Source organism: Pristis pectinata, chromosome 23, assembly GCF_009764475.1.
Source record: "Pristis pectinata isolate sPriPec2 chromosome 23, sPriPec2.1.pri, whole genome shotgun sequence".
NCBI classification, from domain to species: Eukaryota; Metazoa; Chordata; class Chondrichthyes; order Rhinopristiformes; family Pristidae; genus Pristis; species Pristis pectinata.
In genome coordinates, this window is record NC_067427.1 from 10,452,108 (window position 1) to 10,477,615 (window position 25,508).

General features: G+C 38.2%; 1 protein-coding gene across 3 annotated transcripts in view; it reads left to right on the forward strand.

Moving 5' to 3' along the window:
* The window catches only part of ak8 (adenylate kinase 8), a 112,740-nt gene that overhangs the window by 72,020 nt on the left and 15,212 nt on the right, over positions 1-25,508 (forward strand). For all 3 annotated transcript variants that reach the window (XM_052037060.1, XM_052037061.1, XM_052037062.1), the window contains one exon: positions 3,407-3,548. In XM_052037060.1, coding sequence (XP_051893020.1) covers positions 3,407-3,548 — 142 coding nt within the window. The remainder of the gene's footprint in view (positions 1-3,406; positions 3,549-25,508) is intronic.

Consider the following 25,508-nt stretch of genomic DNA (forward strand, 5'->3'; position numbering starts at 1 on the left):
ACAAACAAGGTGTAAGATGGAGATGAATGTTTGTGGCAGGCAAATTTGAGAAGGTTTCTCCACAGTGCCCCATGATTGATTGAGTCAAATATTTTTGTGATGTCAGAAAAAGCCATGTATTATGGTTAATGCTGCATTTCTCTTGGAGTAAGTAAAGCAGAAATCACAGTATTTCATTTATGCATGTGGAGAAATTCTCTTATTAGTAATTAATCCTAGTCTTGCACCCAAAATATAATAATTCACTTGAAGCATAATGGAATAGTTCTCTGTAACACATTCAGCAGGGCAAGAGTTGATGACTAAATGAAAATACCTATTTTACTGATTTGTTGGGCTATTCTACTGACCTGTAAATGTTGCTGTTAAAAGCATTCCCCAGCAGATGGCAGGCAGTACCAGAAATCTTTTGTATAGCGTTGTTGGTGAAAACTTCAGAGCTGTTTTTGTTTTCAGCATTGATGAGCACAATTTCCTCTTGAATCACTGTGAATTAGGGGCAGGAGGATCAATTCCAATATGCACATAGAACACTATTAGCAACCTCCAATTATCGGTGATATTTTTCAGAGAGTTGATATTATAGTCTGGAATTGTAAATAATTAAAATGCGAGTGGTACTGCACTGGGTAGCGAGAATTTGTTTTGACTTTCACATTATCTTCTTTCAACTGCCTTCACACCAGCTGCTTTTAAACCTGAACCAGTGTTTTTGGTGGCTGCTTTCTCACTACCGGTTTAAGTCTCTTTTCAGCGTTCCAGCACATAATCTACACTGACCGGTGTTAGGGGAGTGTTTCATTGTTGGAGGGGCTGTCTAGTGAGCATAGACACCACATGGAATGTATGCACTTCTAATGGTCAGGTCAACATTAATTCTTTAATTATTGAATTAATTTGAAAACTAATTTGTCGTTTATCTCATTGTTTGTGGGAACATGTCATATGTAAGTTAGCACATGAGCTTACAAATCAAGAATAACTGAACTTTGAAAGTGAATCTTTGTAAAGTGTTGAGTTGCTCTGACATTGTGAAAGGCTCTATACAAATCTAAATGTTTGAACAAGTTACTTCTTTTAATGTGTACCAGGAGAATATCCTTTTTTGAATGTGCCGTGTGTGTGTTGTTTATTTATTTGTTTTTATAATATCTATTTTTAATCAAAAGACATGTTAAAAAAGTGGAAAAGATTTAAAGTAGAAAACAATGGAGATGAATGCTGTGGCACCATTTTTTACTTTCCCTATTTTTATCATGGTCTATCACTCTGCATGAAAAATGCAGATATGTTCAGCAACCTTCTCCTCTCGCCCTGCTCTCCACCCTGAAAACTAATCTTTATCTTTTAATTTTCATGTCAGATGCTGATGTGCTTATGCCAGTTTCAAAGGTGAGGTATCATTTGCTTTGACCTTAGTAAACATCAGCTCAAAGAATGGTACAATCCTCACCTCACAATGCACATGTTAAAGGGAGCTTGAAAGATGGGTCTTCTTGGGATGAATTATTAGCCATAACTGTGCAGGTTAGCTGGGACACCATATACACTAACTCATCAGAGGGAACGATCACAAGCTAGCTTTACCACAGAGGATATAGGTGCTGACACCAGGAAATCCTTGGTGCATTTAAGCCTGCCAGTGAACCTGCATGCAGAGGCTTGGAGCACAAGGGTAATTCAGCTTGAATGTCCCAAGGTAACTTGCAGAACAAGGAGACAGCTCTGTTCACCATAAAGCAAGTGGTCAGCTCTGTGAACACAGCGGAAGCATTCATCATGATGGAGCCTATACTAACAGGTTCTGTGGAGGCATAATTAAGTTGTTATCAGTTTGGGGGTCAGTTTTGATATTCTCATACAGGGATATAAGAATATTAAGGTACAGTATGGGAGAACTAGCAGCCAATACAGTTCTTCTTTTCCTGCTTCCTATCTTCTTTCTCCTGTACTTTTATTGCTCAGGATGTGGTAAAAGTTGAGGCTTTATTATTGCCAACTTGTACAGCATGCAGCACAACCAGATATTTATTTATTTATTAGTCACACATACATCGAAACACACAGTGAAATGCGTCTTTTTGCGTTACTGGGGGGCAGCCCACAAGTGTCGCCACTCTTCCGGCGCCAACATAGCATGCCCACAGCTCAGGATGTAGTACCTATTGAGGTGCCTAATCCATCATGACAAAGGCACAGAATGATCACATGATATCAGTACTCAAGTTGAATACTCAAGCACTTGTTTTATACTTGTAAAAGGTTATGATTTTAGGCCCTTTTTGAAACACATGTTCCACTGTTTTAATTAACTAAATTGAGAAGCTGGATTGCATGTGTCATTATATCATTAGAAATTGAGCTTGAATTAAATGTGATCATATAAATTGTTTATATTTAAATTTATGATCACTTTGATAAAACCATAGACTGTCAAACTCCCCTGGAAAATATGGTATGCCACTGAGATGAACTTAAATTACAATGGTCTGTAAAGATAAGTAATAAAGGAAACAACAATGACCTCAAGGACAGCATTGGCAGATAACTATTCATGAATCTTTTGAAATTTCATTCATCAAGTGCTAATAGCCCCAATCTAAACCAATTCCACAATCCTTATGATTATTTTAAGTTTAAACCTCTTTCTTTCTATTCTAAAAGCAACTCTGCTATTGAATAAAATAAATGACTTGCATTTTCATAGCACCTTTCACTTGCTTATCAGAATGCCCAATGGGCTATTCACCAATGAAGCATGTTTGAATTGTAGGCACTGCTGTGATGTAGGTAACATATCAATCAATAGCACACTCTCATAAACTGCAACATGATAATGATCAGGTAATCTATTTTTTCCACTCACTGCATTACATGCAAAATAGATTACATGATTATTAAAACAATGAGTTGCAAAAGAAAATGCAAATAGACAATGGAAAGGAGAGCTTAAGGAAATATTTTCATAATAGACTGCAACACTACATGGTAGAATTAAATTCCAATAGAAGGAAATATAAAGAAGTGTGGTATATGTGTCATGATACCTGAAACCATCAACCCGAAATAGAGCATGTATTATTAGTTCTATAAGATATCATTGTGTGAATCTGAAATATAAATGGACTGGGGAGAATGTACTTCATATGCAAATGTCAACTTTGACCCAAACACTAAGTGTGAAATTGGCATCAGACTAGAAATTGTCTTTGATTCAATTCCCTCCTATGTAAATGACATGTGCCATCCAGGATAAAGATTTGAGGCATAATCTCAAGAGGTGAGGTGGAAAGATTAGCAAAATTATTGTTTTTGTTTCACAAACTCAGAAATGTAACCATAGTAAACTGTAATACTGTATAACACACAACATTGTAATCATGTAATTCCATTTTTTGGGCTCTAGTTCCAGATGTTATGGTCATGAAATGTATGGCTCAAAGGCTGAGTAAACTGGACTGTTCCACTTGGGGCTGGGTGATGCATGGATTTCCTCAAGATTTGGTCCAAGCTGAAATGTTAAAAGATGCAGGGTTCTTAGCAAATAGGTAAGCCTTCATTTAATACATTTATTGCAGTATATTGAGGTTTGCATTAATAATATTGTAACCAACACATTACAACTAAAATTATACAATTCTGTCTTCAAAATGCCTTGTGATGTAACTACGCTCCTCACTATGGAATCAGTAGAAAATCAATGATTGGCAATATGCTGTCCTGGTCCTTCTACATAGCATTTGGGTCTTGTGAGAGTAGGGAAAACAATAAACCATTTCAAACAAACAGATTAAAGAGTCCTTAATGAGCCACACTGTACTAAATCCCAGTATACCAAGAAGTGTATTTTTGATTATTTGGTTCAATTTCAAATGCTGCAAAGAAGGCAAAACAAAGAGATGGAAAGAAAGAGGGATTTGAGATAGAAAGAATAAAGTTGTAAAATTTTCAATTTCAGACATTAAGGCCAAGCACATCACTTACGTTTGAATGGACGTTCCAACTTTTTCCTTTGTGTTTAAGGGATAATTATCCAGAAGTTACTTTCTGATTTACTCCCTGTATTTATGTCCTCACTGTTATTATTACAATAGAACCCAGGCTATTCTATTTTAAAAATATTTATTTGATCAAATTCTGCCATGGAAGTAAATTAGGACATAATTCCCAAGGGGATAGATCCATGTCCTTTTGCACTAGGGCTTAAGATGTTGGAGGGGAAGAGGCGTTGAATGCAGTTATTTTTAAGTAAATCTTGAATAGGCAGTCTCCAATTTTAGTTTTGGTTTTTATCCTAATCAACTCATAAGGTCTGGTATTGAAGAGGAAAAAACTATCAATGTACTTAAGGTATTAACACTTCATGTTGGTCCACTGCTTACAAAAGACATTCTTAGAGTTGTTCTGTTAAGAAAATGACAAACATGTCATCCAGTTACATTAGTTATGATGCTTGAGGTGCTTTTCTTTTCTCAAAATGGTGCCTTCTGTTAGATTTGCTCCACTAAATTTAATGCATCCAATAATATGCCCTGATTTTACGGTGTGGGAACCATCAACCACTGTATCCCTCCAAAGTAGCCAGAAAAAGAAACTTGCTGGGTCAAAGCCTTTTGGACATGAGCAGTGAGCTCCTGCGTGGCACTGGGACCTCGTACAAGGGTGTACTAGAATAAGCCCTGCCCATGAAGCTGCTGAGAAAACCCTAAACAGACAGTGACATCACACTTCAGTTTTACCTGGTAAAACTGTCAAACTTTTTCAATGCTTCTTAGTGCTTGAGGCATTCAAAATCATTATAATATGAAACAAAATTAAAATATTTTAAATAATTAAGGTGTCTAAAATTTAAGAAATAAAATTACTTAAAACATATAATGAATAAAAATATGATGAGAAAGAGTCTGAAAACAAGGTAATTTACCCTATTTTTCTTCCTCTTAAAAAAAAGCTGTGATACCGATCCATGGTGACATATGACCAAGTACAGAGCATGGGTTTATAGTTTAAAATTTTCCTCTCTTTCTCATTCTCTTTTATGTTCTCTTTCTACCTATGTGTGAATAAGTGATAGCAAGTAGTCCAGAGGATTGTTGAAATCATAAGCAAACCTGATATTTACTAATTCTGAATACTGATTAGGATTGCTGAGATTGTGGACTTCAGTACTGGCACTAAGGCCCTTTTGACTGGTACCGAATTTTAAAGTTTTGGATCTGCCTTTTAGAACAGAAGGAAATGACTGAATTTTTAACTGTTGAACACTTTGTTTAATCATCCAAGGCCTGGTAATCTTCTTGATCTGCATTTGCTTCGAGATTAGCCTGAAATGCTCATTCCCATTTAATGAATAGAGCTGGAATAGGATGGCTGCAGACACCTTGAAGGTTCTGTTTTCCCCTGACAAGTAGGATTGTATCAATGTGTTATTCAACTGCAGAAGGAAGTGTAATCGAGTTTGATCCAATCACCCACAAATGTGAGGTCACACTGCATTGAAATGAGAAGCAGGAACCCAAACAATTTAGCCTCTCAAACCCTGAGACTCTAATGGCAGTTGTTGTGTTTGAAAATCAATAAAACTGCAGATCATAGAAATCTGAAATTAAAAACAGAAAATGCTGGAAACGCTCAGCAGCTCATGCAGCATCTGAGGAGAGAAAAACTGTTAATGTTCAAAATCTGAACTAAATTTTTAACTGTTGAACACTTGCTAATCATCCAGGACAGGGAAACTTCATGATCTGCATTTGATTCAAGCTCAGCTCCATGCTGTATCGGCTCCATGGGCCGGCACGGTAGTGTGGTGGTTAGTGTAATGCTATTACAGCGCCAACGACCCAGGTTCAATTCTGGCTGCTGTCTGTAAGGAATTTGTATGTTCTCCCCGTGTCTGTGTGGGTTTCCTCCGGGTGCTCCAGTTTCCTCCCACATTCCAAAGACGTACAGGTTAGGAAGTTGTGGGCATGCTATGTTGGCACCAGAAGTGTGGTGACACTTGCAGGCTGCCCCCAGAACACTATGCAAAAGATGCATTTCACTATGTGTTTCGATGTACATGTGACTAATAAAGATATCTTATCTTATCTTGTTGAAGGATCTAACAAAGGGTCTCGGATCTGATACATTAACTGTTTCTTTTTCCATAGATGCTGCCTGACTGCTGAGCGTTTCCAGCATTTTCTATTTTTATTTCAGTTGTAGTGTCCATTCTGCTACCTAGGCTGAGATGAGATTCTTCGGCACAGTCCAGGGAACCAGGTCTGCATAGCGTGGCTGCTCACTGAATAAATTCAATGATAGTCCCAACAGATAAAATGTATTCATTTTTTTCCTCATTTTATACAGATCTATTTCTCTAAACGAGTGATTCTTAATGAGGCTGGTACTGAGAAAGGGAGAAATTTAATCCAGTTTCCTTGCACAAAGCTGACTTTTTTTTCCTCTGTACTGCCATATCATTAATTTTCACTGAAGCATGATTAAATTAATAGAATTAAAACATTGGTAACGGGCAGAATACTGAATAGTAAGAATGGGAAATCTGTGCCCACTATTTTACTAGTCAGACTAAATGTGAGCTCTGTTCAGGGAACTTTTCAGAAGGTTGTTAACTGCTTGAGTACAGGTAAATGAATTCATCAGTCTGCTGTATTTGCACATACTTCAGTATTCTCCAGTGCTGATCCCCATATGGATTACTGAGAACACACAACAGATTAATAGAAGAATCAATGGGAAAATGGAGTTGAAATCTCTGGCACAATCCTGGGGCCAGTAAGGTTAATAACCACATTACCAGCTACTCGGTCTTTAGACATTTCAAGTGGTAGGTGTTGCTCTACATACCACAGCCCTATCTTACTCCTCATTAATTGTTCTAATACAGCTGTTCCTGTCCTCTATCCTTGCCATTTACAAGAAGTTTGTTGGGCATGCAGTGGAATATTCATCACTCTTTAGTTCTGTGTGCAGAGAAAGCACTTTCATTAGGTGTGATTTTAGAGGATTATTGTTCTGTATCTGCAATGAAATAGAAAACGAACAAGCCAGGAACTTGGTTGTGAAATTGTGTCCATTAGAGACAGGGGATTCTGGAATTTCAAATAAGCATTTCATGTAAATTCTCAGCCTTCTCTGTGTGTTTTCTAATTATATTCACCATACATTGCTGGCTTTGTCCAACTCAAATTTTATCGAATGTGCAATTCTACTTGTGCCTGTTTCTTGACATGCAGTCTTGGGGTTGAAGTTACTCTGAGGTTTTTGATTTAAGCACATTTGAGTCAAGTTCTGTTTCACATTATTTTAATGATGTTATTTTAAGAGGATAATGAACTTTAAAATGCCATTTATAATATAAAATAAATGTGAGGTGAATTTTTACTCCAGGATTTTCACAATGGCATGATAATAACCTATGTGTCAGCATAGAGCCATTGGTAATGTTTGCTTAGGCAGATGATTGTAGGTTCAAGTATAAAACCTTAGTTGTGCATTATAAGTGAGTGCTGTACTGTCAAAGGTGCCACCTTTCCAATATGATGCTAAACCACCACACTGCCTGCTGAGGTGGACATATAAGATACTGTAGAACAAACCAAAAAAAAGCATGGTGTTTTCCTTCTCTCTTGGTCTGTATTCTTCTCCAAGCAACATTTCTCCCCAATTAAAACAATGATCTCGTCATTCATCCTCTCATGTTTTTGTTTGTGGGACCCTGTGCACAAATTGGTTGCCATACACATGTGAAGATTGGCCACAGAGTGTTTTGGGATATCCTGAGACAATAAGATCCCATACAAACAAAATTCTTAAACCAAACAAGTAAACCTGTAATAGAATTTTGTAGCATTTTCTGGAACTGGCAGTAAATCTTACAAAGACAAACTACCTCCCCAAATTCCATAATACTCCTTGTTACAGTTAATGTCAAAGCTTTAACTTCTAACCTCTCTAATTGAAGCTAATTTTTTGCTGCTTCATGACATTCATGTGAAATTGCAGATGTGAGGAAACATTTCTTTATACTGCAAAATGAAATACCTGTCATTGTGGTGTCAGAAAATTGATCTCTGAATTAATTGTTTTACTTAAAATTTCCTTGATTGTACAACACAGGAAGAGAACATTTGGCTTCTGAGGTCTGTTTTGGTGTTTTTGGCTCCAGATGAGCCTATTCCTATGTGTCCATGTAACCACATTAGCAAAACCTATTCCTTAATACTGCTGTGTTTATCTAGGTTCCTCATAAATGCATGTATGCCATTCACACTCTCTACTCCTTGAAGCCCTTCTGAATTCCCTGCTGGATTTATTGATGACCCTTCTTATTTTGTGGATTCCCCACAAGTGGAAACATTTTCTCAATGTTTATCCTGTCAAATCCTTTCGTAATCTTAAGACCTAATGCAGGTCACCCCTCAGGCTTTTTCAAGAGAGATTGATGAGCTGTACAAAAATAAATTTTGATTTTTTAAAACTAATTTTGACACAGACAATAGCAAATTGTATTAAGACTGTACGTGAAACCATATTGGATACACATCAGGAAAACCTGCAATTCTAGCCATTGAGTAATGCATTCAACATTTGTGTTCAGAGCACTAGTTACATCTGGAATATGATCCCTAAAACATGTAAAAATACAAGAATTACATTTAATTAAATCTGAAGATGTCTTGTGATGCCCTGATTATTATTGTGGGATTTATGTCAGGAAGAAGTTTGCATCTATGTGAACAAATCTACTTCAGGCAGCTGCTGATAGTAGTCACACATAGAAGCTGCCAATAAAATCAAAGTGGATTGTAATTGTATTTGTTATTGTAAACGGTCAAAGCTGTGCAACTACGTCTTCTGGAACAATGGAAAGAATAATATTTATGAAAACCAAATGTGTCCCCAAACTAAGAGTAAAAAGGAATCTTGCATAATATATTACAGGGTACTGCATTTAAAGTTATGCTTTTTTAAAAAGTCCCACACTACACTGCAGAATTAATAATCACACATTATGTGTGTTTAGTGTGTATTCTACAGACAGCTGCCCCTCTCGGTTGTAGCCTTGGGATGTAGTCCCTGTTTTCTATTAACAATAATTAGCCTTGTAAGACGAATGGAAGGAGCCTTCTCTAATTGCCCCATTTGAGGGTCCAATTATATGCTATTAACGTTGTGGGTTAATCTGATGATGAGAGCATTCATTTGCATAACATTAAGTTAATTGAGCTGGAAGTAGCACTGGATACTGTTAATGATATTGGGATACAGTTTCTGAATGGATAATGATGACCCAAGATGAGGGATTCACCTGACATTTTCATTAATTAACAGCTATCTGATTACCTGAAGTAGCACAATGCACAGTGGAAAACTGCATAACTACAGGCAGTTTAGAAATGAACTCATTGCATAGCAGCTCTTATTATAGAGATAACAGTTTCTTTGCCTGAGGGCTTAAATGTGAAATCAAAAGTGAATCAAATTATGTTGTGCTTCGGTTTTGTAATCAAGCTTTGATATTTTGATGCTAATGAGAAGTTGTTTTAGTAATCTAAATCAAAAGTGTTGTGCCACTTTCCAGATGGGGGAATTGTTAGTGCTTACAGCATTTCTTTGCACTGAGTTCTGTAATAAAAAAAAGGAAAACATTTTATTGTTTTATTTACATTGATTTTCATTTACAGTTCTCATTAGTCTGCTCACACAGCCTTTCAAAAATTGCTAACTTAGTAATGAGTCATTGTTAAGCCCCTAAGGAACTATTCTCAACAGCCATGTTTTACCTGTCCAAATGTTGCTGTAGCTTCTATGTGTGCAATAATACAGCAAGCTCTACCTTGCCAATGCTTTTCATAGTACTTGTGCTATCTGACCGATTGACTCGCATCCATTTTTTGATGAACCTTGGGATAATTCTTTAACCCCTGGCACAAATGTTGTAAGGTTGGCACTGACTCCAATTCCTCTCTTACTACATTATCTCAATTGATTGCAACTATGGTGTCCTGTTCAACTGTTTCCATTACAAACTTGACAACTACAGTAATTGCATAAAATCTAAAGCACAGAAATAAGGCCATTTAGCCAAATGCTCCATGCCAGCGCTAGTGTTCCACTTGGGTCTTTTTCTATCCCTTCTCATCAAACTTTTAATGGCATCTATCCTTCTGCAGCCTTTGATTACATTATCAAGTGCTCATCCAGGTACTTTATAAATGTGATGAGTGTTTATGGTTCCAGATCCCCACCACTTGTTAGATGAGAAAAAGATTATTACAACTACCTCCTAATTTGTATACCAATTGATTTAAACCTATGCTGCCCGGCTATTGGCCTCTCTGCTTCAGAAACAGGTCCTTCATATTCACCTTGTCCAGATCTCTCAGTATGACACTCCACAAATTAACCTGCCCTTAGTCTTTGATCCAAAGAAAATTACCCTAGTCCTATTCATATAAAATCACCCTACTCTATTCATATCTAAAATTCACCATCTGTGGAAACATCCATGCAAGTCTCCTCGCACTGAGTAATGTTATCATATCCTTTCTGTAGTGGTAGGTAGAACTGTGCCTTATTCTAATTTGGCCCAACTGGAGTAAATTGTAATCTATGCCTGAGAAAATTTAAAGACAAGAATCTTTTATGTCTTTAATTTCCTTATCTATCAGCCCCACTAATTTCATGGCTTTGTAATACTCTCCAGGATCTTTCTTTTCCTCAATAGTTCTTAGTAGCATTTATAATCATTTAGTATTACTATCATTTATTGCATAATCCCTGCTTTGCTTGCCTTCCCCAGTGCTCAAGCTCTCAACCCCCTGGTCTGAATTCCATTTACCACATTTGTGCCCATCTAAGCAGTCCAATGATACCTTCAACTTTCTTGTTCACTACCAGTTTTGGTATCTTCACCAAACTTCTCGTCAATAGCTTCTATATTTGTCATTAATACATACTGCAAAAGGCAAAGGATCTATCAGTGAGTCCTGCAGAAACTAATAGTATACAAACTCCCAAATTATCAAAACTGCTTTTTCCCACTGAGCTGAGTTTTAATTTGCCAATTTATCCTTGGATCTCAGAGAGAATTTACTTTTTTGATTGATCTGGGGCATGACAGAATTTTTCAAGTACTTTGCTAGAATTTATGATTAATACATAAAATGTACTACCTTCATTGTCACCTTCACAGTGTTGTTTGTCATTGATTTACCTGTGTCTCCATAAATGCCGAATTGGGCATTGTGCCAAAAGCTAAAAAGGATTAGTAAATAATAATCAGAGTTTGCACTACTTTCTCCTTTTGATTCTTTAATGAGCTGAGGATACATTTTATCTGGTTTATCAATTTTTAAAAATGTTTTGTGTTTAATATTTCTAATTCTTCATGCTGTTCCTCCTTAATTTCAATGTCCATATCATCCCCTGTTCTTGAAGATAGTTGTTAAGTATTTAGAACTTCATATGTATCTTCTGCTTCCACAACTAGCCTACCATTTTGATTTCAATAGGACCTACACTTTCCTTGCCTTCTTATAAAACAACTTCAGGTTTTCTTTGATTCTGCCGGCCAATATCTTTTTATGAACCCCCTATGCCTTTGTAGCTGATTTTTAATATCATCATAGCACCTTCTATACACTTCAAGGTTTAAGCAATGTTGAGCTCTTGGAGAAGGCCATTCCCACACTGACGTGTCAACCCTCAGCCATCTCCACTGCCAGGGTGAGGCCAATTGCGAAGAACAGCACACTCGTATTCTGCCTGGGTAGAATGAATTTTCCAATTCCAGGCAACTTGTGCTCCTTTCTCTCTCCTTCTGGTTCCACCCCCCCCCCCCCCCCATCATCCAGTTTTATTCTCCTCCCCCATCTGGTCCCATCTGCCCATCATCCCTCCCTTATCTGATTCCACTTATCACCTTCCTTATCAGATTTTGGAGCCTCCTGTGTGTCCTCTTATCACCTGTTTCTACCTACACCTCCTTTCCCTCCCCCCCCCCCATCTGGATCCTTCTGCCCCCTTTTTTCTCTTATCTTTCTCCACCTATCACCCACCAGCCACTGTCTCCCAACTCTGCCTCTTCCCCTTCCCCACTGCTCCATCTGTCCATCGTCTCCATCCTCATCTGGTTCCACTTATCACCTGCCAGCCCCTGCCTCACCCCCTCCTTCCCACCTTTTTATATTGACTATCTCCCCTCTACACTCTCAGTCCTGATGGAAGGTCTTGACCCAAAACATCAACAATCCCTTTGCCTCCACAGCTGCTACTCAACCCGTGGAGTTTCTCCAGCAGTTTTTTTTGCTCTAAGCCAGCTGATTTTTTTTAAGGTACTGTATGTTACCTAAATGGACTTCCAGAAGGTCTTATATAGATGATTAGTAGCAAAAGGAAAATATATTTGGTTTGGAAATTTATTGAACACTATGAAACAAAAGTTGGGATTAAAGAGACTGAAGGGATGAGATGTGTGATGTACCCCAGGGATTGGTTCCGGGGTCTTAACTATTCATAATATTTATTACAACTCGGAAGAGGTGATAGAGTTGTGTATCATCCTGGGGAAATCAGGTAAAAAAATCTGACCTCTTTAATTTAACTCCCAAAATTGGGTATAGCAACGCTGCATTAAACTAGCCTAAACATTTACTGATATCAAGAGGGAACATACCAAGTTTTTCATTTCAAAAATGAAAGAGACTATGTTTGAAGTCTGGTGAAGGCACTTGGCAGATATTTGTGGACAGCAAGATCCAACAAACAACACTATGATGAGAGATCAGATAGTGTGATTTTTGATGGTTTTGATTGTGGGAGAAGTATTAGCAAGAACAGGAGTAGGCCATCTGGTCCATCATGCCTGGACCACCATTCAATAAGATCACGGCTGATCCTTTACCTCAGCACCATAACGCATAGGGTCAGACAGCACAGAAACAGGCCCTTCAGCCCACCATGCTCGCGCCAAGCAACATGCAGGCTCCGTAAGCTTCTGTACCTTGGCTGCTCAAGTACTCACCTAGATAATTGTTGAATGTTGTGAGAGTACCTGCCTCCAGCACATCCTCAGGCAGACCGTTCCAGATTCTTTAAAAAAAAGTTCTTTGTCAGATCCCCTCTACAGTCTTCCGCCTTACCCTAAAGGTATGACCTCAAGTCTTATATACCTCTGCCATGGAGGAAAGTTTCCTACTGTCTACCTTATATATGCTCCTTGTAATTATGTACGTCTATCAGGTCACTCTTAGCCTGCTGACTCTAAGGAAAACAAGCTTAGCCGATCAAGTCTCTCCTCATAACTGAAGCATACCATCCCAGGCAACATCCTGACAAATCTCCTCTGTACTCTCTCTGCGTCCCATGATTCCCTTAATATTGAAGATCTCCTTGCTCTTTGAATGGTGTTGAGGGATTTTTATCATCCAACAAAACTGCGAGAACAGGTATTTAGGGCTTTGAGGTGACCATCTCATTCATAAGACAAGTTATCATCTGTGAACACTGTACTGGAGTAGTAGCACAGACTAAGTACTCAAGTCTTGGACTTATGGCCTTTGAGACCAGATTGCTACAAAGTAAAATAAAAAGTACCTAGAAATGTGAGGTGCACATTGGAAATGACAGAAGATTTCATATAGCGCAAGTGTAGGAGAAAATTTTCATAATTTAATCAGTAAAATTGAAATAACTTTTATGAAGGAAAAGCTTTGTCTGTCTTAATAAAGCTTTCTTGCATTGATAATTAAAAACCTCTGTCTAGTAATCCTTGAGGCTTTTCTGACAAGAATTAAATAGGCAAAATGACATGGGCATACATGTCAGCAAATTAATACCAGGAACAAAATCTGAAATATGAAGATCAAATCCCCAGATAATTTATAGTCCTGTAATAAATGTCTGAAAGCAGAACAAGCAAGCCGTACTGTGTTTTCAGCTCCTTGTAGCAAAACAATCCTCTGAGAGAATTTAAACCCATGAGGCTAATATTATCAACCCCGCACTGTGAACAGGTTATTTTCAAGAAATAACCTGTAACTTAGTGGGAATCCTGGCTGATGTTTTTAAAGATCTGAGTTTATTTTCCTGCATTTGTAAAATGCTTTGTTTTCTGGTTAGCCCACTGAATGCTATTTAGTATTTGCTTCCGGATTATTACTAACATTGGCTACCTTCAGCTGAGGTCAGCATTGGAGCATTCTTTCATGCATTGTAAACTTGATCCTGATGAAATTTTGAGTAGTTTCCATTTCCAAGTATTAGGCCAGTTAATTTATAAGTAGGGTTTAAATGCATTTATTGAATAACTGACATCCTCCATCAGCCGTGTCTGCTCCATTACCATAAACCGTGTTGCAGGATGTCAGGAATAGTGATAGATTTGCTTCACTTTGTGTGTTCGATATCAAACAAATTATTTTGTACCATCAAAGTGAAATGCATGCATATAATACAATGCTTTGATAAACCTAATTATTTCATTCAATGCAGTAGGCAGCATAGTGGCGCAACTTGTAGAGCCGCTCCCTCGAAGTGCCAGAGACCCCAGTTCAATTCTGACCTCAGGCCCTGTCTGAATGGAGTTTGCACTCTATCCTGTGACTGCATGGGTTTCTTCTAGGTGCTACAGTCTCCTCCCAAATTCCAAAAATGTACAGGTTAATAGGTTAATTGGATGCTGAAAATTGCCCTAGTGTACAGTGAATGGTAGAATCTGGGAAAGTTGATGAAAACGTGGGGAGAATAAAAAAGGATTTCCATACGATATGAACAGACCTTTTTCGAATCCCCTTCAATAACCTTTGAATATAGAGGAGTGGAGCTGACGACATAAGAATGTGTTTTTTTTTAATCGAAGATATATTAGTCCAGTTTTTTTTTCTTCGAAGTTTTTGGTTTGCTTTTGTTTAATATTATATATTTTTTTTGATTTGGGGGTTTTCTCTTCATATAATTAAATTTCCTTTCAATTATTTTCTTTCCCATCATCTACACTTAGCAAGAGAGCGGGAGGTCTAGATTATATATTTTACTCCTTGTGAGTATAAGTATTAACTGTCATTATTGTTATCCTGCTCTCTTTGTATCATATGTATAATTATTAATATTATGTACATCAATTTGAATTAATTTGAAATTCAATAAAAAGATTGAAAAAGAAAAGAATAAAAAAGGGATTTGTGTAGGATTAATGTAAATGGGTGGTTGCTGGTCGGCACAAACTCAGTGGGCCAGCGGGCCCGTTTCTGTGCTGTATCTCTTGTTACGTACCAGCAGCAATAGAAACGCAACGAGCAAGGTTTCAACGTTAAAACCTATTTATTAATAACTACTTGGAATAAAAAACATTAGATATCGGACATTGACCGAAATAAACCGAAGTGTGTGTGGCTAGTTCCCAAACCACCAAGTCAAGGGACAGTTCTCAAAGTTTTATGATGGCAAACCAGTTCAGTTCAGCAAGTCACGAAGCAAAACAATGAGCAAAGGCTTCTGAAAACCACACTAGAGCGTAGAGAGAAGGAGTTTATGAATTTCACAAGTTCCATGTTGGAACAATGCCTCAATCGCCGAAGATCTCCATTGCTTTGTTCCAAAATATCTGCCACACCAAGGACACTCGATACGTGGCCGCCCACAGATATACCTGAGTCCCAGTACAGGTTAGTGACAAAGTGAACTCCACAGATTGCTCCAAAAATCCATGTATGGTTTGCAAAGTGACAGTCACACAACTAATGGGCTTCACCCATAGATACGGATGCTGGCAGTCAGTGCTGCCAACTCTCACATCTCTCTCCCTCTCTCTCTCTCTTTATCTATGGCTGGGTTTGGAAATTAGCTCTCAGACACGTCTGTAGTTGCCAGCACTTCAATGAATCAGCCTTCAGACACCTGCAGCGTTCCAGTTATCCCAGTCATAGAAGCTGTCTGCTTCCACTCGCAGCAGTCAGACAAAGCCACACGCTACCGTTCAGGTGCCTTAAAGGGACACTCACCAAGTAGCAACCTGGGCTTGTAACACTCTCCATGACTCTTTGGCAATATTTCTAAGATAAAACTCTCAGAAAGTTTCTCCAGAGGAAACAGTTGTCTTGGGTAAAATGAATAAAACCAACTGTCATTGAGTTGGTTTATTTTATTGCCAAGAAAGTTCAAACATAAACAAAATTACAAAAAAAACCTGCTGAAATAAAATTAATTGTTTAAGTGTTTGGTCTTATTTTGCGACGTCCATAATATTTGTAAATAACTGTTGTCGCTACTGTCCGTGTTCGAAATGAACCATGGTGCACTTGTGGAGTCAACTAAAGTTGATACCATTCATTTCAAGGTACTGATTTGACATAAGCTTTTCTAGGAAGCATTTTTTTGAGTGCTAATATCTGTAAAATGTAACAGGCAATTAACTCATAAATAAATTAGGGATTGTACCTAGAATCTGAACCAAACATACCAGGGATTGTTTTGCAAAGGCAGATTTTTACAAAAGTTTTTATGATTCCCACCATGAACAACACCAGTGTAACAAGTTTATATTCAGATTCAGATCAGTTTATTGTCATATATATCAGAGTACATTGAAATTCCTTGCTTGCGTGAAGCTCACAGAGTGAACAGTATACATGTTAATAATAAATACAGCAATGAGCACAAAGATAGTAGTGCAATCTGAAATAGTGCAAAAAGAAATGCTAATATGACAATAATGGAATGCACCTTTTTTTGGGTAGAAAAAGATATATTTTCAATTTTGCCTTTTGTAGAATCTGTCTACTTTCTTTCCATTACTTTACATAGAGGGGAAATACATCAGATTCTGCTAGAGATGTGCAATAAACCCTGCTAGATATTCCTCACTGTGAATCACTAGAGGTGGTAGGGGTGGAAACCTACAGCTACATTTTTGCTCTTTTTAACTTTTGGATTTTTGTTTCATCATTTTTGGGATCTGGGCACCACTGGCAAGGCCAGCATTTATTGCCCATCCTTAACTGCCCTTCAGGTGAACTCTCTACCTGATTCACTGCACTCCTCCTGTTGAAGGTACTCCCCCACTGTGGTGTTGGGTAGGGAGTTGCAAGTCTTAGACACAGTGACTACAGGAATGTTTCCAACTTGTGGAGGGGAACCTGCAGATGGCGGTATTCCCATGTAACTGCTATCCTGGTCCTTCTTGGTAGTAAAGGTTTCTAGTTCGAGGTGCTTTCAGAGCCACTTGGTCCACACTGCAGCCACTGTTCACCATTGGTGGAGGGAATGAACCTTTAGGGTGCCAGTCAAATGGGCTGCTTTGTCTCAAATGGTGTCAAATTTTCTGAGACTGTTGGTGTTGCAGTCAACCAAGAAGATGGAGAATATTCTATCACACTCCTGACTTGTACTTTGTAGTTGGTGGAAAGTCCTTGCAGTATCAGGAGGTGAGTCACTGCAGGAAATCCAGGTTCTGATCTGCTCTTGTAGCCATGGTGGCTGGTCCAGTTGAGTTTGTGGTCATTGGTGACCCCAATATTGTTGATGACGGTCGAAGCAATGGCAATGCCGTTGAATGTCAAAGTTAATTAGACTCTCTCTTGTTGGAAATGGTCATGGCCTGGCACAAATGTGGCATGAAGATCACTTGCCACTTCTTTTCAACATGCCTGAATGTTTTCTAGGTCTTGCTGCATGCAGACATGGGCTGCTTCATTTGCTAGGAATTGGGAATAGAGTTGAACATTATGTGATTGAATATCCCCATTTCTGATCTTATGATGGAAGGAAGTCATTGATGAAACAGCTGAAGGTGATTGGGCTTAGGAGGGACTGCTGCAGTGATATCCTGGAGCTGGGATGTTTGACTTGTGACAACCACAACCATTTCCTTTGGCGAATTAATGTTCATTAGCTTCAGCCATATCTGTACTCTTGGTTTTATATTATGCAGTGTGAGAAAGTTGGTCAGTTTGCTAGTGTTTTGTGCTTTGCATCAGTCTGTTAGTTGCCACAGCCAGATTGCTCATGTATGGCAGGTTGGCTTCCTGTTATTTCATTCCTCTCCTTCCACAATGATATACAAATCCAAGTTCTTTCCTTGATTCTTTGCCTGCCTGGACCTTCCCAAGCGGGCACATAAAGTGTGTTATTTTTATCGATCATATTCTAAACTCACGTCTTCAGCCATACACCACTCACACCCAGTTAACTACGTAATTTTCATTGTAATGTGCATTATCAATGCTTACAGTGCTCTGGGCATTCCTCGAATGCTGTACATCTTGTATTTTAAGATAATACTTAATATCCTGCCTGTTAATTTGCTTCATTACCATTAGTCTTTGCTCCTTCACTTTCCTTCTCTGTGCGGAAATGATGACTCACTATTGCTTGTGTATAAAAATATTTTATACCGCAAAATGAATTTGACCTCTTTAACAGGGAGTTTCATAATTTATAATAATTCCATGATTATTTTCCAGCGAGGGATAAAAATCTACTTCTAGATCTCTCATTGCTATGTCAATACCTTCATTCAGAGTTGCAGGGAATTTTCAGTTATTTTAAAAAAGGGAAGCAGCTATCCTCTATTTAAACAACTGTAAAATAAACAGGTAAATTGGTTTATTAGTGTCACATGTACTGAGATAAAGTGAAAAATCTTGTTTTGCATGCCATGCATACAGATCATTTCATTACAACGGTGCATTGAGTTAGTACAAAGTAAAACAGAATGCAGAATAAAGTGTTACCATTACAGAGAAAGTGCAGTGCAAGCAGACAATGAGGTGCAAGGCCATAACGAGGTACATTGTGAGATCAAGAGTCCATCTTATCGTACTAGGGGACCATTCAATAGTCTTATAACAGTGGGATAGAAGCTGTCCTTGAGCCAGGTGGTACGTGCTTTCAGGCTTTTGTATCTTCTGCCCAGTGGAACGGGGAGAAGAGAGAATGTCCGGGGTGGGTGAAGTCTTTGATTATACTGGCTGCTTTACTGAGGCAGCGAGAAGTATAGACAGAGTATATATGGAGGGGAGGGGAGGCTAGTTTCTGCGATGTGCTGAGCTGTGTCCTCTCACAGTCTAAAATTATAACAGTGTGTCTAAAATTATAACATTGATGATGCTTCTAAAGTAAGTAGGTGTGAAATGCCTTGGAATGTCCTGAGGTTGTGAAAGGTCCTATTTAAGTACAAGTCCTTTTGATGTGAACATTGTACAAAGGCGGAAATTAATTATTGCCCTTAAGGATAGTCACAATGATTAGGTTAAAGGCATGCACCATAATTGCTATTTCCTGTTTATACTTTGTCTGACCATTAGAAATTGATTGTAAACATTAATTAACAGTAGCACAATTTTACTTTAATGTGGCATAGTTTTCCTGAAAGAAGCCTTGTTTAAACAATTCCTAATAAATTTATTAAACAGCATGTCCAGTGCTATTGATGCACATGTTGCTATGACTTAGATTTTGCTATTTTTCATTGGAAGGATCTGAACATCTGAAGGGGCATGAAAATGTATTTCTAAAAATTGGTAGTCCAGAAAATTTACAGAATTTCATTCTAATGGACAGAATGAGTACATGAATTAAAATGAAAAGTAGGAATAAGGGAGACTGTGACTAGTAGCCACTGAATCTGGCTGGTGTTGTAGGGACTTCACCTGGGTGGCGTAGAGCTGCTGCCTCATGGCTCCAGCAACCCCTGTTCGATCCTGACCTCTGGTGCTATCTTTGTGGAGTTTGCACATTCCCCCTGTGACCGTGGGTTTCAGGATATTAGAAATGAGATTCACACAGTGCAGAAGTAGGCCACGCCAACCATCAAACACCCATTTACACTAATCTTAAACCAATCTTATTTCATTCTCCCCACATTGCCATCAATTCCCCCCCCCCCCCCCCAATTCTACCACCCACCTATACAACTAGGGGTAATTTGCAGTGGCCATTTAACCCACATATGCTAGGGATGTGAGAGGAAACTAGAGCACCCAGGGAAACCCACATAGTCAGAGGGAGAATGTGCAAACTCCATTCAGACGACACTGGAGGTCAGGATTGAACCCAGGTTGCTGGACTGTGAGGCAGCAGCTTTACCAGTTGTGCCACTGTGTCACCCCAAATGCTTTGGTATATGCCTTGTGGATTGACAGATGATGCTTATTTCAGTAAGTTCACCATGAATTTAACTTTCTCAGGAACAACTTGCATTCATTTATAATGACGGCAAAACTGTCAACGTTCATCTTTGTTAAACCATAAAGCTGACAGCAAAGTCTAGAACATGCATGTGTGCAGGTACAGTGAAATGCAGAAATTGCAGTCAGTGACTACCTGCTCCTCAAAGCCCGCACTGTTGTGCATCCCTCTCCACTGTAATCTTGAATAATTTGCTTAGTTAATAAATTAAAGTCATTATTAACTATTCTTGTTGTAAGATGCTCTAAAATTGCTATGTTTTATTGCACTAGGTTTAAATTAATTTTTAATGATGTACTAAGCCATCATTACTGCTTAGCAAACTCTCTGACCCTATGAATTAATTTTGAGGGTAGATTATAATTCCTTCAGATAAATATTTCAAAATGATTTAAAATGATACTTGAAGGTATTTTTAGCTTCTTAATCTCATGTATGTTGTAATTTTTATTCGTGCAGTGTAAAATATTTAAAATGTGACTTTAAAAATAGTGCTTTTTACTTTCTGATTTGCCGTCTGTGGGGAATTCAAATACGCGATTGGCTGTTCAATGACATCAGTGTTGCTGGAAACCAGAAATCATGGAGAACTGATGACTGACAGCAACCAATGTAGGAAAAGAGGAAAAAGCAATTGCAATCATTGTGGGAAGGTTTGTGGTTGATAGCAAACATCGTTACTTTGCAGTTGACTGCGAAATACAGGTTTGAACACAAAATGGTATCAATAGCAATTGTTATAAATAGGTCTGCACAAGAACATAGGACAGGACAGCACAGGAACAGGCCCTTCGGCTTATGATGTTGTGCCGAACTAATTAAGCTAATGATGCCTAATTACACTAATCCCTTCTGCCTGCACGTGGTCCATATCCCTCCATTCTCTGCCTATTCATAGGCCTAAGAGCCCCTTAAATGCCTCTATCATATCTGCCTCCACCACCACCCTCGGCAGCGCATTCCAGGTTCCCACCATTCTTGGCGCCACACATCTCCTTGCCCCGCACATCTCCTTTGAACTTTCCCCCTCTCACCTTAAATTCATGCCCTCTAGTATTAGAAATTTGATCCTGGAAAAATGATGCTGGCTGTCTACTCTATCCATGCCTCTCATAATTTTATAAACTTCTATCAGGTCTCCCCTCAGCCTCTCCCTCTCCAGAGAAAACAACACTAGTTTGTCCAACCTCTCCTTATAGCACCAGCCCTCTACTCCAGGCAGCATCCTGGTAAACCTCTTCTGCACCCTCTCCAAAGCCTCCATAATTTTCATATAATGGGGTGACCAGGATTGAATGCAATACTCCAGATGCGGCCTAACCAGTGTTTTATAAAGCTGCATGTTATACGCCTTCTTTACCACCCTATCAACTTGTGCAGCCACTTTCAGGGAGCTATTGACTTGGACCCCAAGATCTCTCTGTACATCAATTCTGTTAAGATATTATTAACTGTGTACTTTCCCTTTACATATGATCTCCCAAAGTGCAATACCTCACACTTGCCCGGATTAAGCTCTATCTGCCATTTCTCCGCCCATATCTGCAACTGATCTATATCCATAGTGTGCAGGGGGTTACCACATTTCTGAAAATAGTCATGGAAAAAAATTAAAAGAGGATATAGATGCACATGTTTGCCTGATAATATTGAGGATGTGCCCCTCCAAATGCCGGTAATTTTATATTCCTACGCAAGCCCTGATTATCCACCAAATGAAAGTACTCAGGTAATTTTTTGTGCTCTGCAGTTGCATTAGTCCAGGATAATTTCTCTGATGCCAGCAGTCTGCACGCTTTAAACAATCACAGTTCTAGAGATTCATCCTAAAAATGTATATTTTTTGTTCAAGAATAAAGATGTTAAGCACATTAACAGTTGTTCACTAAACAGTCCTTCGATGATATTTCAAGCGAATCAAATAAACGTAGAATTGGATTTTGGAAATTGCAAGGGAATAATATGCTGATCACAATTTTGATTCCAATCAATCCACCTTTGATATGACTGAAAGGATACAGAGGGTATTGGAACCTATTGGGTTTATAAGTTGTAATCTATGAACAAGAATCTGCTTAATGATACTCATAGACAAGATGGAGTAACATTGATATCATGAAATATCGAACAACTCTGTAGGACTTATGGAGAGGTTTCCTCAATGCTCATCATCCTTCATTTAATCTGCACTAATAATTATGTCAAACGTGGCTAGATTTTAAATTTTAGGATACTTGCTTTCTTTAAATGACCATTCCCAAGGATTTGAACATTTTGTAAGATATTTTCTCTCTTATTTGTAACAATGTGTCAATGTGTTGTATTTATTCTTGCATTATTAGCATGAGAACATTTCACAATATCTGCAAAAAGAACATGTTGGGTTGGCAAGGTATATGGCATGATTATAGCATAAAGTGAAACACTATGTGTTGTAAACTGCTCAATCTACTGCTTCCCTCAGACTGCAGGCAATTTTGGGAATTAATGGAGCAACAATTTTAAGGATCACTATTGGGTTTGAGTTGTGCCATTCTAGATACTGTTGATTTTTCATCACAAAACTGCCAAAATATCCTTTAAAACTATTGACCCTCATTTACTTCTGCTTTGACTAAGGCTATCCTCAAAGTGGCTCTTTATTCCTCTTACAAATTCCAATTGCTTATTTTACTAAACTATAATTTTGAACTTTGTCTACAGTTAAGTAATGGATAATCCACACTTCCCTCATTGGAGCATCTGAATGATTAATATTTGTTTAATAAGTAAAGTAATTGTTAGATATCCCATGACAAACTAATTTTGATAGAACAAAACATAGTTAAACTCAAATAAGCAAAATAACTATGCTGTTTTAGTGCTTAATAATCCTTTTCTGGTGAATGTTCTGTTCCTGGTTTCTAATCTGAAGTTTCACATGCTCATATAACAAGGTTTTGGTAGCTTAAGAGCAAAAACTATTAAAAGAGGAAAAGATATAGGAAAAGATTGTACGTTAATGTTTCTAAAGGGAAAAAGAAAATGATCCTCTAGTTTTAGGATAAAATCTCTTTTCACGTAAGTACTAACCCATCACCTTCAGCTACACAGGTGAGGGATCAGCTTCCTGTTGTAATCATCACAAAATATTTAGTTCCATTGACTTTAATGGAGTCAAATGTTGGTGGCCAGTATTTTTCCCTCCGTTTAGTGCTATTGATCAAAGACAAATTTCACCCCCATAGATTTTTAACTCCACGTGTCCAAGCTATGCTTTATAAAATATTCCCTAATTGAAAGATTTTAACAAGAAATTTTTACTTTATTGCCCAAATCTCTGGAGTGTAATAAGTAAGGTTGTTTTGCCTCTGCAACTGATGTGGAATTGATCCTTTGAAGGTATGCTGACTAGGGGCAAGCCTCCCTATTTCTCTCTTCTCTCTCTTCTCTACTAGATCTTCATCTTTGCTAACTATCATTTGTAGTATTAAAAGAAATGAAGATTGATCCATTAGTGAAAACAATGTACTACAGGAGCAAAGAGATTGCTACAACATGAAGAGAGTGCTACAATATAATTACGCCATTAAAAAGGTTAGTTTAACTTTTAGTAAATGCAGAGTATTACAATTAAATACTCTGCGAAAACTATAGGTTAAACGATAAAGATGTGTCGTACAAAATAATTTTGATACCATCATTGAGCTATTGTAGATGATAATGAAAGACTGCATGGTGTATACTTTGACGATGTGAAAGCCAAGTCTGGTGACACCTTCTAGCTAGAAATGGTTATGTAAATTTTGAAGTGATGGAACAGCCCAGTATCAGAGCAGTTGTGATATTCATTTTATATGGCTGTTGTCAGAGATTCATAATAATTTCTGTGGCTGGTGCTTGAATTGTTCATCCACGTGCATGGTGGAACTTGTCAGCTCTCAGCCAGAATCCTAAGGGGAATATCTCATCACAGAAGAAAAATGGCATTAAATAATTTTTGCCCCACAGCAAGTGTGCCTCATGTCAGTGGAGGAAGGAGCTGTGGGTCAGCCCAGACAGATGGGATGAAAGTTTCTTCTCCCTCTGGTAAGCGCTAAGGGTCCTTACCGAAATACATTCTGGCATGCAATCACTTCTGAGAAGCAGCAGGTCTATAACGTAAAACTGTCCACATTTGAGTTCTAATTGGGCAATCTCACTCAAAGAGACTGCAAGGGTAGCTGGCGAGGGCAATGGAAGTGTATTGTTGAAGACTCTGCTTCCTTTTCTGAGCTGAGAGCTAAATCGCATTTGCTGGGGCTCCAGAGTGCTTTCCACTACGATATCACATCTGGAAATGATTGATGTTGTCACTGGATACAAAGAGGACAAGTTTTATTTTCTGCTTCTGGTCACTCTCCACAATGACCACACAAAAGCAAATAAGATTGGAGGAGACTACCGTACATTCTACAGCTGAAAGAGGAGCTGAGTAAGCAAGATGGAAGAAGAAATTAAAGAAAAATGAGCTCCAAAGTAGATCTAAAGAGATAAGTAGGCTACTCTTTCAGCCTTCTACGCACACAACTAAAAACTGATTCAATTCCGGATGGTTTTAACTACACAAAAGCTTGGCTTAGCTTCTACATGTTACAGGATCAACAAGAAAGTAAACAATTGAAGTCTTTGAGAATGATGAAATATGCATGGCTATCTGTGACAGGCAGATAAAGTAAAGCAATTAGGCACGTAATCCGAGTGGTAGGCAGCAGCAGCCCCAAGCTCTCTATTAGTTAATGTAGTTTGTACCTCCTCATCCCATCAAATCAGCTAACACTTCCACTAATTGGTTCATGAATTATACAGTTCCCATTATAATTTAATCACCAATAAACATTTTGGGCCGGTGTAGAATGTATCTCTCATTAATTCGTTAATTTAAGCAGATGGAAGGGTGATCGGATGAACGGGTGGCATACATTGCCTAAGGCAAAATAAAAAGTGGACAAATAAAATCTAAAATAAAGGGAGGAGGAAACCTTTCAGGATTTCAGTTGTCAGAAACCTAATCTTCAAGCTGACAGCCGCCTTCCTCTCTGACACTGAAATTGAGTGACAGATTCATATCAGCGCTTGTCAAATGCCTAAACATCAGGCTGGTTGGTAAACAGAGCACAATGTAAATTAATTCTCATCTTACAACCCTTTCTCTGTTCCATGAATATTTCAGCACAAGCAGCATAAATATTAATACTAATAGCTTTGCTCAGTAGTTATTATTTCTGTTTTATGACAAATATTCATAAAATATTCAGGACCTTTTAGAACATTTACACAGTTGAATGTGAGATTGC